General features: G+C 41.1%; 1 protein-coding gene across 14 annotated transcripts in view; it reads left to right on the top strand.

Annotated features, from left to right (window-relative positions):
* Positions 1–17,239, top strand: part of LOC138761402 (citron Rho-interacting kinase-like) — a 366,961-nt gene that overhangs the window by 173,120 nt on the left and 176,602 nt on the right. For all 14 annotated transcript variants that reach the window (XM_069933435.1, XM_069933436.1, XM_069933438.1 and 11 more), the window contains 3 exons: positions 4,815–4,985; positions 7,966–8,019; positions 14,116–14,169. In XM_069933435.1, the coding sequence (XP_069789536.1) occupies positions 4,815–4,985; positions 7,966–8,019; positions 14,116–14,169 (279 nt within the window). The remainder of the gene's footprint in view (positions 1–4,814; positions 4,986–7,965; positions 8,020–14,115; positions 14,170–17,239) is intronic.

The following is a 17,239-nucleotide window of genomic DNA, read 5'->3' on the forward strand; positions in this document are numbered from 1 at the left end:
TTAGTTTCTTCCTTCTTTTCTCCCTTCAGTTAGCTCATCCAAGCCGAAGAAGTTTGCATTCAGGCTGGTCCCATTTGCTTCTATTTGGTCCATACCCTTCCTATCCATATCTGTCTAAATGTCTTTTGAGCATTGAAATTTTACCTGCTTCTATAGCTCACTCTAGCAGCTTATTCCAGATGCGGACCAAGCTCTGAGTGAAGCCTCTCAAATCTCTCACTTCTTAGCTTAAAACTGTGCCTTCTTGTTCTAGAATTGTCTAGCCTGGGAAAAGGATTGTGAGCATTCATTTTATCCATATCCCTCATGATTTTATAGACCTCGATAAGGTCACCCCTCAGCCTCCTACACACTAGGGAATAAAGACCCAGCCGATCTAACCTCTTTTTGTAACATCCATGTGTATCTGCTCTGCACCCCTTCCAATTTATTGATGCCCTTCCTACAGGTGGGTGAGCAGAACTGAACATATTACTTTTAAATATGCTCTCACTAATGCCTTGAATAGCTCAATCATGAGGTCCCAACTTTTTTGTTCAATTCCCTGCCCAATGAAGCCAGGTGTCTTCACCACCTTGTCTACCTGAATTGCCATTTTCTGGAAACTATGCCTCTGTGCCCTGGTCTCTCGGTCTTACAACACTCCAGGATTTATCAGAGTGCAACACCTCACACTTGTCAGAGTTAAATTCCAATTCCTGATTTTTAATTGCTTCATTATTGGTGTGTTTGCCATGATTTGCCAAGGCCAGAGCTCTGAAATTCCTTCCCTAAATCTATCCATCTATTGAGTTCTTTCTTTAACCATATCTCTTTGACTAGGCTTTATCTCACCAACTTTAATGACTTCTTCAGTCACTCACTGTCAATTTTTATTTGTCCATATTTCTGTTTTGGGTTTCAAGATATTTGTACATTTGAGGTGTTGCACAAGTTCAGTGTCTTCGTTGTTTTGAGAACATACGAAATAGGAGCAGGAGTCGGCCATCTAGCCTGTTGAGCTTACTTCACTATTCAATAAGATCGTTGCTGATTGGCTCATCTCCACCTAGCTGCCTTTACCCCATATCTCTTAATTCCCCTACTAAGTAAAAATCTATCCAACCTTGACTCAAATATATTTACTGAGGGTCCCTCCATTGCTTCAATGGGCAGAGAATTCCATAGATTCATCCCTCTCTGGGAAAAGCAGTTCCTCCACATCTCCAGCCTAAATTTACTAATTTACTACTCTGAATATTTTTTTTAAATTTTATTTGATCAGGTTGCCAATGTATAGAAAATGGGTCTAAGTGGCTGCAGAGGCTGTGGGAGCACTGGAGGTGAATCCACTAGCACGCAGTGACTCTGAAGGAACTCTCTTTTGCTTCTTTCTCTTGTACTGTAAGGGGTGCCAGGCAATGCTCATGATGACTCTTCATCTGCCTTACATCAGATCAAAGGAAATTTCATGTCATATTACATTCTCTGTTTTATTACATGACCACAAAAAATCTTAAATCTTGAGGGATGAGAGATTTGGGGATTTTAGGAATCTAGGGTTATGGATTTGGATAGAAAATCAATATATCAAGCCAAATAATGAAACAAGCTTGAGGGAACTCTGTGGTGGGCACCTACTCTTACTCTTTGAGCTCTGTGATTAGCCTTCTTAACATGCTCAAAATCGACTAACTATCTGGCCAGAAATGGAATATTGAGCTTGTTTTCTGGGATGTATTGTTGTCTCGAAGTTGAACTGAAAAGAAAAATGTTACATAATTTTATTAGTCATAGCTGAAAAATTGTGTAGTTCTGCAGTGATATAATTATATTTTCAAGTACCAGTTACTATAGTAACCTACTTATGAGCCAGTCACCATAGCAATATCAAAGTTGGCACTTGAATCTCTTAAATAAATCATTGTAAAAATATGTTATAAAACAGTGTTTTAAATATATTCAGTGTTTCATTGTCTATAACTATTTTTAACATTTGGAAAATAGTCTGAGCTTTTGAATAATTTTCTTTGCAGCTTATCTAAGAAATGTGCTTGACATAAAAATTGGAAACTCGCATTTTGAATGTCCAGCTAGAAGAAAGGTGAAATACCACTGTAGAATTAATAAAAATTATACTTGGATTCTGACAGTGATAGTATCTTTAAAAACTATTTAAAATTTAAATATAGCACACATGTTTAAAATTAGTACATGCTCTTCCTTTCCACTTTCTATCCCAAACTCTGCATTAAATCCTATGGTTGCTAGGTTACAAGGAATATCTGGGTGCATCAATATTTATTTTCATTTTTGTTTGAGAGCTTCAGGCTCTTGTGTAATACACTTACTTCCTAGTAATGTATACATAGACCTGCTTTGCTTGCATCTCAGAATCAGGATTATTGTCATGAACACGTGTCACAACATTTGTTTTGTGGCACCAGTATTGTGCATTAAAGGTGCAAATATTGCTGTAAATTATAGTTCCCTAGATACAATTCATAAAAAATATATAATTAGTGCAAAAACAACATTCATTGTCTGTTCAGAAATCTGATGGCAGAGGGGAAGAAGCTGTTTTTGTAACTTGGGTGTACGTCATCAGGCTCCTGTACCTCCTTCCCGATGGTGGCAGTGAGAAGAGGGCATGACCTTTCCGTGCATCTTCAATCTACATCCACCCTAACTTTCTTTATCTCAAGTAGGTTTATTAGTTAAAAATATTGTGCTCTATATCCAGCTCATCCAGTTCCAACAGGTTTATACTACATTTCAGTTTAAACTGTTTTACAAGAAAATGATTATAGTTGGTGGATGTGATGTATTCCCTGGGAGTGGCTACTTATTCTCCTGAGGAACCACCAATGCTTTGCATTGGCTTAATAATTAACCTTTTAAGGTTGAAAGCTTCTTGCAAGTAATTTTGGAGATTTCTGGTTGCAATTCAACAACAGCTGCTTGCATTTTTATGATGTTTTTAAAACATTAGAACATCTCAAGTGGGTGTTTTAAAAAAAACAGCAATTAAATGTGTTGGTACAAAGAGAAATGAAGAAAAATCCAGGAATTTAGGGAATTAATTCAATGTGGACAGCTGGAGTTATGGGATGCAATGATGTGATGAATTGGAGGTTGGATGTGTGATCGGACATGGGATGGAGAAATGAGTGGGATAGTTTTAGAACGGAGAGCATTTCAAGATGAAGAAAGGCAGATGCTCCAAAGAATTTCAATCCAGTGGCTGAACATTTGAAAATTCAATAGAAGATAATGGATAACTAGTAGAGTATGGGAGAGATTTGCAGGGAGCATGGATTTAGCTGAACTTTCAAGATTAAAAAACAACATTCATATTGTCCTTGTTTAAATTTATTCCGTTTCTGCAGCCTTTTTTATGATTTAAATTTTATTGAGACCTGCAGCCATTTTTTTAATGGTTCTTTGGCTAACAGGTTGAACGATTTTGGAGAGATTGGTGAGACATAGTTGGGAAGAAGAGTATTACAGCTGTATGCCTGGGTTACAAATATCGACATTTGACACCTATGCATATGAACAAGGTTCCATAATGTAATTGTCTAAAGTACAGTGCATACATTTGTTGCAACAAATGACAGAACAAGATGTCTTTCCCTCTCTCTTTCACTTTCACTACACTTTTTTCCATTCTCTCTCTCTCTCTCACCCTTTCTTTCACTTTCTCTCTGTCTTTCCCCTCTCGCTCTCTCCCCTCTATTGCTCGTGCCCCCTTCTATTTCTCCCCACTTCATTGCACTCTACCTTTATCGTGTCCCCTACTATCGCCTCCCCTTTCGCACCCCACCTTTATCACACCCCCATCATGCCCCTCTCTGTCGCGCTCCCTTCCCATTGTCGTGCTCCTCCCCTATCTACTCCCTCTCTCGTGCTCCCTCCCCTCTCTCGCGTTCCCTCCCCTTTCTCGCACTCCCTTCCCTCTCTTGCGCTCCCTTCCCTCTCTTGCGCTCTCTCCCACTCCCTCCCCCTCTCTCACGCTCCCTCCCTCTCTCTCGCGCTCCCCCCTCTCACGCTCCCCCCCTCTCTTGCGCTCCCTCCCCCTCTCTTGCGCTCCCTCCCCCTCTCGCGCTCCCTCCCCCTCTCGCGCTCCCTCCCCCTCTCGCGCTCCCTCCCCCTCTCGCGCTCCCTCCCCCTCTCTTGCGCTCCCTCCCCCTCTCGCGCTCCCTCCCCCTCTCGCGCTCCCTCCCCCTCTCGCGCTCCCTCCCCCTCTCGCGCTCCCTCCCCCTCTCGCGCTCCCTCCCCCTCTCGCGCTCCCTCCCCCTCTCGCGCTCCCTCCCCCTCTCGCGCTCCCTCCCCCTCTCGCGCTCCCTCCCCCTCTCGCGCTCCCTCCCCCTCTCGCGCTCCCTCCCCCTCTCGCGCTCCCTCCCCCTCTCGCGCTCCCTCCCCCTCTCGCGCTCCCTCCCCCTCTCGCGCTCCCTCCCCCTCTCGCGCTCCCTCCCCCTCTCGCGCTCCCTCCCCCTCTCGCGCTCCCTCCCCCTCTCGCGCTATTCCTTTTCTCACCCCTCTCATTTAAAAGCAAACTATTTTGTGTTTTGATGTCTTTTAATAAAGAAGTGATTGTCATTGTGTTTTGTTTGCTTAATTTCACATACTACATCTTGTCATTGAAGTTTCTGTAAATTGCAAAATAAAAATGGGAAAATAAAATATTTGACGAGATCTTAAATAGATGGTGATTCTGTTTATTTTATTATCGATATACCTATTGGTTTTCTTTCTCCTGCTACATCCAACCCCTCAATTCTCTTTCAGTAGTTGCCCATCATGCTTTTTTTTTCACCCCTCACTCTTTTCAGGAGTTTCACGCTCAGATGGAAGAGATGCAAGTGACCGTGCGACAATTGGAAGAGGATCTTGCTGCGGCACGCCGAAGGGCTGATCTTTACGAGTCCGAACTAAAGGATACTCGAATTACAGCTGACGAATATAGAAGGAAAGCAAGCGAGTCACAGCAGAAACTACAAAAGGTTGGTTTGAATATCTATCACAACTGTGGGGAGGGAACTGCATTTTGGAAGGTCGAACTTGAATGCAGAGTGCAAATCAAGTCATCTTTATTTGTTGTTCATACTACACTCGCAGGGTAAAAGCGAGATAACACTTCGCCAGGACCACAGAGCATATTTACATAAATATAGGTTAGAATAGAAGTTTGACACATTTAAAATATTAAGACTTATACATTAACAGTCTAAGATACCCAATCCCCAAATGTTCTGAGAGTTCAGGAGCCTGATGGCTTGGGGGAAAAAGTTCTTGGCCAAACTGGGCGAAAGGACCTGAGTGCTGCAGTACCTTCTACCAGATAGCAGAAGGGAGAATAGTTTAGTGAGAGGTGTGTGAAGTCCTTCACAATGTTTATTGCCTTTCGCCTGCACCGAGTGTTGTAGATGTCCTTCATGGTAGGAAGAGATCCTACAGTGATCTTTTCTGCTGAATTCACTACCCTCTGTCGGGTCCTGTGGTCTGAGGAGGTACAGCTTCCAAACCAGGCAGTGATGCAGTTGCACAGGGTGCTGTCGATACATCCTCTGTAGAATGTAGTGAGGATGGAGTGTGGGAGATGAACTCTCCTCGGCCTTCACAGGAAGTAGAGGTGTTGCTGGGCTTTCTTAGCTATGGAGCTTGTGTTAAGGGACCATGTGCACTCCAAGGAACTTGAAACTCTTGACAATCTCAATGGTGGAGCTGTCAATGTTCAGTGGAGTGTGGTCTCCCAAGGTCCTCTTGAAGTCGACAACCATCTATTAACAACTATCATATTAACATAGTTGATACCAGGATTCTTAATAGTGTGGAAGAACAGAGGGACCTTGGGATCAAATCCATAGATCTCTCATGGTTGTCACACAGGTAGTTAGGGTAGTTAAGAAGGTTTATCATATACTGGCCTTCATTAGCCAGAGGATTGAGTTCAAGAGTCAAGAGATAATGTTGCAGCTCTTTAAAACTCTAGTTAGACCACACTTGGAATATTGTGTTCAGTTTTGGTTGCTTCATTACAGGAAGGTTGTGCAAGCTATGGAGAGAGTACAGAGAAGATTGACCAGAATATTGTCTGGATTGGGCAATTTGACTGAGGCAGGGTTAGCAGAGCTAAATGTAAACTCTTTGGAGTGAAGAAGGATGAGAGGTGACTTAACATAGGTCTACAAGATTATGAGCCACATAGATAAAGGAAAGCCAGCACTTTTCCCCCCCCCCCCCCCAAGGTGAGAGTAGCAAACATCGGAGGACATTTGCATAAAATGAGAAGGAAAGTACAGGGGAGATATCAGTTTTTTTACAAAGTGAGAGTAGTGGGTGCCTGGAATGCATCGACAAAAGTGGTGGTGGAGGCTGGTACAACAGGGACATTTAAAAGACACTTAGACAGGCATATGGATGAAAGAAAATAGAGGGTTATGAGGTAGGGAAGGTTTAATTTTTTTGAGGTTTACATAATTTGGCACAACATCGTAGGCCGAAGGCCCTGTACTGTGGTGTAATTTGTCATGTTCAATGAAAGGAGAATAGGCAGTGAGATGATGAGGAAGTTCAGCATCTCCAAAATGTCTCTTGCCAATTTTTATAGACTCATCATAGAAAGTATTCTGTCTTGATGCATCACAGCTTGGCATGGGAACTGCCGTGCCAAGACCACAGAAGCTGCAGTAAACCCAGCTCCAGCCATCACACAAATCCTTCCTCCCTCCGTCAACTCAGTCTACAATTATTGCTGCCTCAGGAAAGCAGCCAACATTTCACTGGACCCACCTTACCCAAGCCAAATTTCCTTCTCCCCCACTGTAGTATGTATCTTTGACCTAGCAAGTAAGCAGAATTTAAGTGAGGTACCAGCTGAAAGTCAGACACTTTAATTTGCATGTTTTACATTTTCACTGATAACCACACTCGGGTCAAAGTAATGTTCTGATGATGGAACACGAAGGTTATGTTGAGCCACAGATTTCCTTGTTCCAAGAGGTTTTTTCAAAATTCTCCTAAATGAATCCTTAAAAATAGTGAAGGATGCCTATATTACATTGCATTTTGATTTGAATTTTGGCTACTTGGCTTGGATTTTGTCTGTACAGGTTGAGTACTCCATATTCAAAATGCTTGGGACCAGATGTTTTTTGATTTTTGGGTTTGGAACAATGGAACTAAGCAGAACAGTAGCACCAGCAGAATACCTGTATCAGCGGATAAATAACACAAAACAATGGCAGGTTTTTTGAGCTCCAACATTACACCATAAGTGGAAAATTCACATGAAATAATGTTTTGTACCTACAAAAAAAAACTCTGCTTATAAGAGAAGATAAATGCAGCACCAAACACTAAAAATTCTCCTCGATGTTTCCTCCAGTGTTATTTGCCTCATTAACAATGGTTTTTGTCTTTTGCTGTTGCCAGTCCCCAAAGCCGCCACCAGTCCCTGACATCTCCTTACTGCTGGTCCCTGACTGTGGTCCCCGCTCATGCCCGGGAGCCCAAGGCAACTTCTTCGAGGCAGATGGCTCTGCACCCAATATCGAGAATGGAGTCGCCGACTCCGGCTGCAGCCAATGCTGAAGACTTGGACCCAGCTCCGTTTGGCATCTTCCTGACCAAAAGCAAAGATTTCATTTTGTACCACAGATCTCTGTTGTTAACCAAACTGGTGCCAACAGAGCATCAGAGCCCCATGTGGACGTCAGGTGGTGAATTTCTTTCTACTTGTGATGTCATGTTGGTGCAAAATAAAATTGCGGTTTTTGGATCTTTTTGGTTTCTGAACTTCAGATAAAGGACACTCAACCTGTATTTTTTTCCTTGTTCATCAGGCAATCCTCATTGCCTGAAATAATGTGGACCAGGTTGTACAAATGTTAGGCATACCACATTTTGTTTCTGTATAAACAGCAAAGAGGCCAAATCTTGATTTACTGATATTGCTGATGTAAATTGATTTTCTTTTTACAGACCAGAGACCAAGGAAAAGCTGAAGTTGGAGAGATATACGCCAAACTGGAAAAGGTTTTTAACTTCTTATTTGCTTTCTTTCACTAATTGAATTTTAATCTAAATATAGAATTTGGGATTACCATCACTTGAGTCAGTTGTAATGTTTAAATATTTCAGCTCACTGATATATTTTATTTAGAGGACTTCTGTATAAGATAGTTCAATACACATGTTGGAGAAACACAGCAGGTCATCCAGCACCTATCGGAAGTAAAGTGTAACCAATGTTTCACCCTGGGCCCTTCATCAGATATACACAGAGGTGAGAAGGGGCAGGGGGAGGAGCACAGGTTAACAGGTAGGAGGTCATAGGTGGATACAGATGGGAGGGTAGAAAAGAGAAAAGCTGTTTCCTTTCCTCCAGCTTCCCCATCCCCTTCTCTTCCTGTCAGAGAGCCCCCCTCCCCTCTCGACCCTCTCCCCATTTCGTGAATTGCTTTTCCACTTGTGGTGTGGTGCTTCTGCTGTTTGGCACATATTTTAGCTTCTTGAGAAAGCATCTTATTGTTAACTATTGTGGATGCTGCTCCTGCCATACTCTTGAGCATCCTAAGCGGAGCCAAAGTTGGTCCGCTGGCTTCAGGGTAATAATGTAATGAAGTATATAGGACAGGGATGGTAAACAGCAGCTCGCGGCTCTTTGACATGAATGTGAGGCTTGCAGAGGTATTTTGACTGTTCAGTGTTAGTGAGTGTTGCTTGATATTGCGTGAATGAGGCGCAGGGTGTAAGTTTGATCCAGGCCGCCAGTCCATCCAAGTTCCCAATGCCCCGACTGCCCGCCCACTGAACGTCCCGACGTCCCACCCCCTGCCCTCCAAAACTCTTGACCCCTCAGCCACCCACCCACCGAAGCTCCTGACACCCTGGCTGCAGACTCTCGCCTAGGTCCCGGCCACTCGCTCTCCTTTTGGAGCTCCCAACATCTTGGATATGGACTTACCACCCAGCCCCTGTCATCACCCATCTGAGATCCTGATGCCTTGATTAACTTGGGTACTTACCGTGGTCGAAAGTTGTATGTGTTTAATAATCTACACCCTAAATTATATCCTATTGACTATGTGAAACAAACACTTTCTAGATGGTCTCTATTGGCCATAACTTTAATAGATTGTATAAATGCTATCAAGATGATAATTTTACCTAAAATTTTGTATATACTTCAAGCAGTTCCATTTTTTATTCCTAAATCATTTTTTGACAATATTGACTCTAAAATTTCTTCTTGTATATAGAATAATAAAAATGCAGAAAGATGATGAAATGGCTTTACCTAATCTTAGATTTTATTATTGGGCAGTTAATATTCAATATATTATTTTGTGGATGTATTATTCTGACAAACCTGAACACCCTCATTGGACAGATTTGGAATTGAAATCTGTACAGAGTTAGTCATTAGTTTCCTTATTGGGAGCTGCTCTTCCTGTCACAATTTCTAAGATTAGTAGACATACCTTTAACCCAATACTTAAACATATATTTCTGGTTTGGTTTCAATTTCATACATTTGTTGATTGAAATTTTTTTAGTTTATCTAGTACTATTTATCTCAACTTTTTTTTCTCATCATCTATAATGGATGAAGCATTTTCTTTTCAGAAAAGCAAAGGAATTGCCTACTTTTTAGATTTATTGAATGTCTTTTGATATAACATCTGACAAATATAATAGCCTAAGTCACATTTTTTTTTAGATATTTCAAGTTAGAAGTTTTTTTGAATAAGATATTTCCTAACTTTCCTATATCATATTAACCATTTTTGGTTGATACACTTTTTCATTTGAATCCTTCCCTGAATTGCAGGTAAGACCAATGTGGTGGCCGACACCCTGTCCCACCACATGATTGAGTCCTTCCAGGCTCTGTCCCAGGGTATAGACTATTCTGCCTTAGCCAAGGCACAGAAGGAGGACCCTGAGATCCCGGTATACAGAGCAGCAGTTTCCGGCCTCAGGCTGGAGGATGTTGCCATCAGTCCTGGCAACCATACGCTCCTCTGCGACATCTCCACTGGCAAACTCTGCCCCATTGTGTTGGCAACTTGGCAGGCCTTCGATGCGGTGCATAACCTGGTGCACCCAGCCATCAGGACTTCTGTTAAAATGGTTCATCTGGCACGGCTCTGGAAACAGGTCAGTCAGTGGCCTAAGACCTGCACGTTCTGCCAAACATCCAAAGTGCAGATGCACATCAAGGTGCACACACCCCCCCACCCCCGCAGACTTTTGAGCCTGCGTGGCGTTGGTTCAGCCAACACCATATTGACATTGTAGGGCTGCTTTGAGATATCTCTTCACCATGATTGATCGCTCCGTGAGGTGGCCGGAGGCAGTCCCACTGGCCAATAAGCCACTGAGACCTGTGCAGGGCACTGATTAACACCTGGGTGTTGAGGTTTGGAGTCCCAGAGCATATGATCTCCGATAGAGGTACACAGTTCATTTAGGGGCTCTGAATGGCACTGGCCAAGTTACTGGAAACCAAACTCCACCGTGCAACGGCTTACCACCCTCAGGCCCACGGGTTGGTGGAGCAGTTCCACAGTCACTTGAAGGCGGCCTTGATTGCTCAACTCAAGGAGCTGACTGACCGGATGAATTTCCCTGGGGATCTGCACTGTGTTGAAAGAGGCCTTCAACTTCTCTGCAGTTGAGTGGTATATGGCGCACTGTTGGTAATACCTGGAGGACCCCATGGCCTCATTGACTAAGTTGAGGGATAAACTGGGCACTCTAGCACCTCTTCAGCCTCTGCCGCAAGGCCAGGCCAAAACCAACAAGGTCGGGTCAGATACAGCAATGAGCTCTCTGAACCTTTCTCCATTAACATTGGCGTGAAGCAAGGCTGCGTTCTCGCACCAACCCTCTTTTCAATCTTCTTCAGCATGATATTGAAACAAGCCATGAAAGACCTCAACAATGAAGACGCTGTTTACATCCAGTACTGCACGGATGGCAGTCTCTTCAATCTGAGGCTCATGCAAGCTCACACCAAGACACAAGAGCAACTTGTCCATGAACTACTCTTTGCAGACGATGCCGCTTTAGTTGCCCATTCAGAGCCAGCTCTTCAGCGCTTGACATCCTGTTTTGCGGAAACTGCCAAAATGTTTGGCCTGGAAGTCAGCCTGAAGAAAACTGATGTCCTCCATCAACCAGCTCCCCACCATGACTACCAGCCCCCCCACATCTCCATTGGGCACACAAAACTCAAATCGGTCAACCAGTTTACCTATCTCGGCTGCACAATTTCATCGGATGCAAGGATCGACAACGAGATAGACAACAGACTCGCCAAGGCAAATACCGCCTTTGGAAGACTACACAAAAGAGGCTGGAAAAACAACCAACTGAAAAACCTCACAAAGATTAGCGTATACAGAGCCGTTGTCATACCCACACTCCTTCGAGACCTGTGAGTAAGTTTTCGACCGGTGGGTGGGGGGGGGGGGAGTGGAACACCCAATATCTCTGCAATGGCCATATTAGGCACAAAAGGTCGACATGTGTGATGGATATCGCAATAAAGAAGAGACTTTCATGATCAACTGCCTCAAACCTGGACAGTACCCAACTGGACTCCCTGTAAACCCCGCATCACAGAAGTAGGCCACTGAAAGCGGCGAACAGTGCTCCAATTACAAATTCTTGGGGGGGAGGGGTTGTGTAGTGGCCCGCTATCCGGGACGCCACGGTGACCAATTACTTACATCCCAGGTAACCACCCACACAGCGGAAAACAGCAAGCAATGGTGGGAACACTGCCCAATTGGAGATCGGTGCTGCCTTGATGTCTCTCCCAACGTCAGCAGCGAGAAGTGAATATAGGTGATCTGCCAGTGCAATAAATCAGTCTTTGATTTTGACTTGTTGTGTGTCTTCCTTCCACACTTCATGGTAGCACGCACACTACACCAGCCTGTTTAATTGTTGCTGATTTTGGTAAGTTAGATGGGGTTTTCATAATTTTTTTCTTTTTTTGAATATTCAAAATTGAGGAGAAAGGGATAATATTGTTCAATATGTTATAATGTTATATGTGTATTATGTATTGCAATATATTGAGATTTCTGTTTTTACTATTTGATTCTCCTCATGTATATTGTTAACTTGTATGTTTAATAAAAAGATTGAAAATAAATGACAGGGGTGGCCAAACAGCAGCTTGCGCACCACATGTGGCTCTTTGACATGAACGTGAGGTTTACAGAGGTATTTTGGCTGTGCAGTGTTAGTGGGCTTTGCTTGCCATTGCGTGAATGTTGCGTGGAATGTCAGTGTGATCCAGGCCACCCAAGCCTCGGTTGCCCGCCCACCTAAAATCCCGACACCCAGGCTGCCTACCCACAAAACTCTCGACGCTCCTGATGCTCTGGCCGCAGACTCTTGCCAAGGCCCCGGCCACTCGCTCACCCTTCAGACCACCCAACGTCTAGAATGCAGACTTACAAGCCAGTTGCCCATCCGAGCTCCTGACACCTTGAACAACTCAGGTACTTACTGTGGTCAAAAGTTGAAGGTGTGTAATAATCTACACCCTAAATTATATCCTAAAAATTGGTCCACAAATTCAACTATTAAATGAATATTTGATATGTACATTTTGATTATTGAAACTAATACAAATTAGCAGTTTAAAAACTATGTACATGAGTAAATATGATTACATGCATGTATTTCTTAATATTTATATAAAGGATTTGTAACAAAATTAGCATGTAAGAGTAAAAACATGTATGTAATTTTTTGTCATGCGGCTCTCAAAACATCTGAAATTTATTGAATGTGGCTTTTACCTTTGTATATAGAATGTTTTAAAGGAGATAAATTGTGGCAGGTTTTTTAGTGTAGATCACATACAAACATTTCAAAAAAGATCTCATTTAAAATGCAAGAGTTCTGCTCAAGCCAGACAGTCTAGGCTTCGAGTTCCTTTGCAAAATCTTTGAAGAATACCTATAAGGACTTCACAAGTGGTTTTCTCTGAGAGAGAGTGAATTCAGTTCTGCAGTTCTACAGATCAGCAGGAGCAGCAGCTGGAACAGGACAAGCTGGAAAGCTTGTGGAAAACCACATTTTGAAGACAGGTTGTGAGTTCTTAGTTCAGCCTGGCCAAAGCCCTTGTGGTTCATACAAGAGGAGATGGCTGGCTGCATAATGTTTCACTTGAAATAAGGAAATCAAAAAGGAACTCTGTGGTGACCTGAAAGAAAGAGGTTATCATCTGGAAAACCCTGATGGGGCAAGTTTCTTTGGCAAGACACTGATGTGGCTGATCAGAAGGAATCATTTGTGGGTGTCCAACAAGCAACAAATCTCTCTCTGAAAACCACCAAGAACCTTCCTGAGCAGTAACCATTTACCTTTCAAGCACCAAAGCCTGGTGAAGATTCATAAATATTAAATTCTGTGCACAGTACAAGAATTGCCTGCAACCAGTTAACTTGGAGGAGTGAGAAGTGAGATTGGACTGTGAATTAAAGAACTTTTCTGAACTTATACACACATTACATACATGTGCACCTAGAATTAGAAGGGGGTTAAGTTAATAGTAATAAGTTTGATCCTGTTTTCATGTTTAAAGATAATTAAAAGCAACTTTTGTTTAAGTAACCATTTGTCTTGGTGAATTTCTATTGCTGCTGGGTTTTGGTGTCCTCTGGGTCCATAACACCTTAAGCAAGTTTGGCCACCCTGTAAAGGAGGTTGCAAACTGTGTGAAATTTCTTATAATTCCCTATTTAGAACTCCTTTACCTATCCAAAATCTATCCAATTTAAGATGGTGGTCATGCCACACAAGCAACAGGGAGTATCATTATTGCTTCAATAAGTGCACTGCTGAGGATGAGGACTGATGAAGATTAGATCAATTATGTTTGTCCCTCCTGTTGGTTTACCTGCTGCAAACTTAATTTGATGGCTACAGCCTTTAAGGATTAGCCAGGTCCTTCAGTGATGATGCTTCAAAGCAATCCTCATTTGGGCTGCATGTGGAAGTTGAGGATTGAGATGTTAGAAGAAATCTTTCTATGGTTTTATATTTTTGTTGATATATTCATTACATTAGCCTGTTATATTCATAGACTGATGTGTTTTTCAGATGAACACAGAGCAGCAGAAGAAAATACAGGAGTTGCAGGAAAAGCTTGCAAAGGTAAGTCATAAATGATTGTATGTTAGGAACTCTCAGTGGAGGGGAATGGAGTTGAATTAATGGTAATAATTCTCAAGGGAAGAGTGAAAATGACTTAATGTTACATGAAATGTTAATTTTATTTTGGAGGGGGAAATACCATTGTTTCAGTTATTTAGGATGGAGTAAAACATGAAAATGCAGATGCTGTGATTGTAGTAAAAACACAGAAATGCTGGAGGAGCTCAGTCAGTCTCGCAACATCCATAGGAGGATAAGATATATAAATGACATTTTAGGCCTGAGCCTTTCCTCAAGGTATGAGCTCAAAGCATGATTCTTTTATGCATCTTGCTGAGGCACATGAAAAGATTTTAATTGGAGGAGATTTTAATTGTTGTCTTAATCCAATTTTGGATGAATCACAGAAATCACTAACTAGGACAGAAATCTGCGAAAAGGATTTTGACTTTGATGAAGAATTTAAATTTGATAGATGTTTGGCGAAGGTTGAATCCAAAGGAAAGGGATTCTTTTTATTCTTACAGGCTTGACTCTTAGTTGAGAATAGATACGTTTTTAATGTCGGCACAATTACAAGAGTTCTGCATGCAGAATATAAAGCTAGGATTCTATCTGATCATTCAGCACTTTTGATGTCATGTATAATTTCTGAAGAGGGAAAATCATCTTATAGATGGAGATTTAATTCTACATTGTTGAGAAGAGTAGATTTTTGTGATTTTATAAGGTAACAAATTCAAGAATATTTAGACATTAATTCAAATTCTGTAGATAATAAATTTATTTTATGTGATGCTTTGATAGCTTATTTAAGGGGTCAGATAATATGTTAATCAGCAAAAATTAAGAAGGATTATGTTAAAGAATTAGATTATTTGGAGAAAGAAATGGAAAGTTTGGAAAAAGATTTACAGAAAAATTCTTCTGAGAAAAAAAGAAAATTTAATTAAAAATTCAGTGTAGACTTATAGAACTTGTTCGATCCCTCAAAAAAAATTTCAAGGATTTAAATTCAAGTACAAGGAAGTTTTTGTGGAAAGGGGAAATGATGAGAGTTTGGAAAAATTGACTTGGAGATTTGAATTATGAGGTTTGCAACTTCCCCATTTTAAGAATTATTATAGAGCAGCTCAACTTAAATTTAATAATGGGATGTTTGATTTGGATAAATTACCATGTTGGGTCAAAATAGAATCGAGTAAAATAGGAGAAGATTCTATGCAGGACTTTATTTAGAAATGAAATTCAAAATTGTTAATATGAATTGGAGATGTGCCTAATTTGAGTCATTTGATTGAATTATGGAATAAAATAAACTATGAGATAGGTCAAAAAGATTTGATATTTTTGTATTAAAATAGACTTCTCCCTTTTTCTATGAATAATCAATTTTTGAAAACTTGGAATCAAATGGGAATTAATAAAGTATAGGATTGTTTTCAAGTTAATAAATTTATTACTTTTCAATGAATGAAAGAGAAATTTAGTGTAAATAATACTTTTTTTTACTATTATCAAGTTAGGGCTTTCTTGGTTGATAAGTTAGGTCATGATTTAATATTACCGAGGCAGAATGAATTAGGAATATTGATAAGTAAATGGGGTATAAAAAAGTTTATTTCAAAGATGTATAAAAATTTGCTTCCAAGTTTGGAATTCATAAATCAAGATTAAGATGAAAGGTTGATTTAAATAGATGAAAATGATTGGAAACAATTACCATAAATATTCCTATGTAATGCGTTCCGTTTATAATGTGACCCCATATTTTTAAGGGGAAAATTTTACCCCCATGTATAATACGACCCCCCCTCCCCTCACCTGCCTGAGTCGCGCTGCCGTCTTTGGCCCCTCGCCCGCCTGAGTCACGGTGCCACCTCTCACGACCTCCCCTTGGCCGCCCGATTCACGATGTCGTCTCTCACGACCCCCCCCCCACCCCTCGACTGCCCGAGTCGCGTTGCCAACTACCGCCCGCCCACTCAAGTCGCGCTGCCTTCTACCGCCTGCCCGGCCAGCCACCCGAGTCGCGCTGCTGTCTACTGCCCACCTGGCTGGCCACCTGAGTTGCGCTGGCGTCTACCGCTCGGCCACCCGAGTTGCAGAAAAAAAAAATTAAAATTTTACTCTCATGTATAATGCGACCCCCCCCTCCATTTTTGAGGGGAAAAAGTGGGGAAAAAAATTTGCATTATACTCGAATATTTACTGTATGGGTGATGAAAATTATTAATGTTAGATATAGATTAGTTCAATATAATTTTTTACATCAATCATATTTATCTCCTCAAAAATTAAATAAGTTCAATTAAACATTGTCTGATTTATATTTTAGATATGGCCAGGAGGTTGGTTCCTTTTTTTCATTCTACTTGGTAGTGTTCTAGGGTAAAGCCTTTCTGGTCATAGGTTAAGAAACTTTTGGAGAAAATACTAAAAGTTAAACTCCCACAGGATCCTATGTTCTTTTTGTTGGGTAATATTAAAATGGTTAGTATTAAATTATGATTAACTATGTATCAAACTGAATTTTTACGATTGGCTTTAACTGTTTCTAGGAAATGCATAGTTATTTCTTGGAAATCCAATATGAATTTAAGGATGGAGAAGTAGCATGTTGAATTACTTTCATGTATTCTACTTGAGAAAATAGCATAATCTATGTAATAAATTAATTTTTTCTTGTAAGTATGGAGCTCATATTTTCAATATCTTGGTTTGAAGGTGCAAGAGACTCTGGAGGGCCCATCCCACTGATAAACCTTAACTCCTTTATATGTATTGAATTAATAATTTTTATTGACATTCTCCTTTTTTCCTTTTTTTTCTTTATATTAGTTAGGATTAGTGGGAGGGTGGGATAGATGAGGGTTTTTAAAAAATTTTTATGTATATATACCACATGTATTTTCTTTATACTGATATTCAATATGTATATGAATGTGGTTTTAAAATTATTTTAAAAAATGTTTTAAAAGATGTATGAGCTAAAAGCAGATAGGCACCTGAATTAAAAGGCTGGGTCGGGGGTGGGGGGGAAATGAGCTAGGGGAGATGCACAGACCAA

This window comes from Narcine bancroftii, chromosome 4 (genome assembly GCF_036971445.1).
Source record: "Narcine bancroftii isolate sNarBan1 chromosome 4, sNarBan1.hap1, whole genome shotgun sequence".
Taxonomy (NCBI): domain Eukaryota; kingdom Metazoa; phylum Chordata; class Chondrichthyes; order Torpediniformes; family Narcinidae; genus Narcine; species Narcine bancroftii.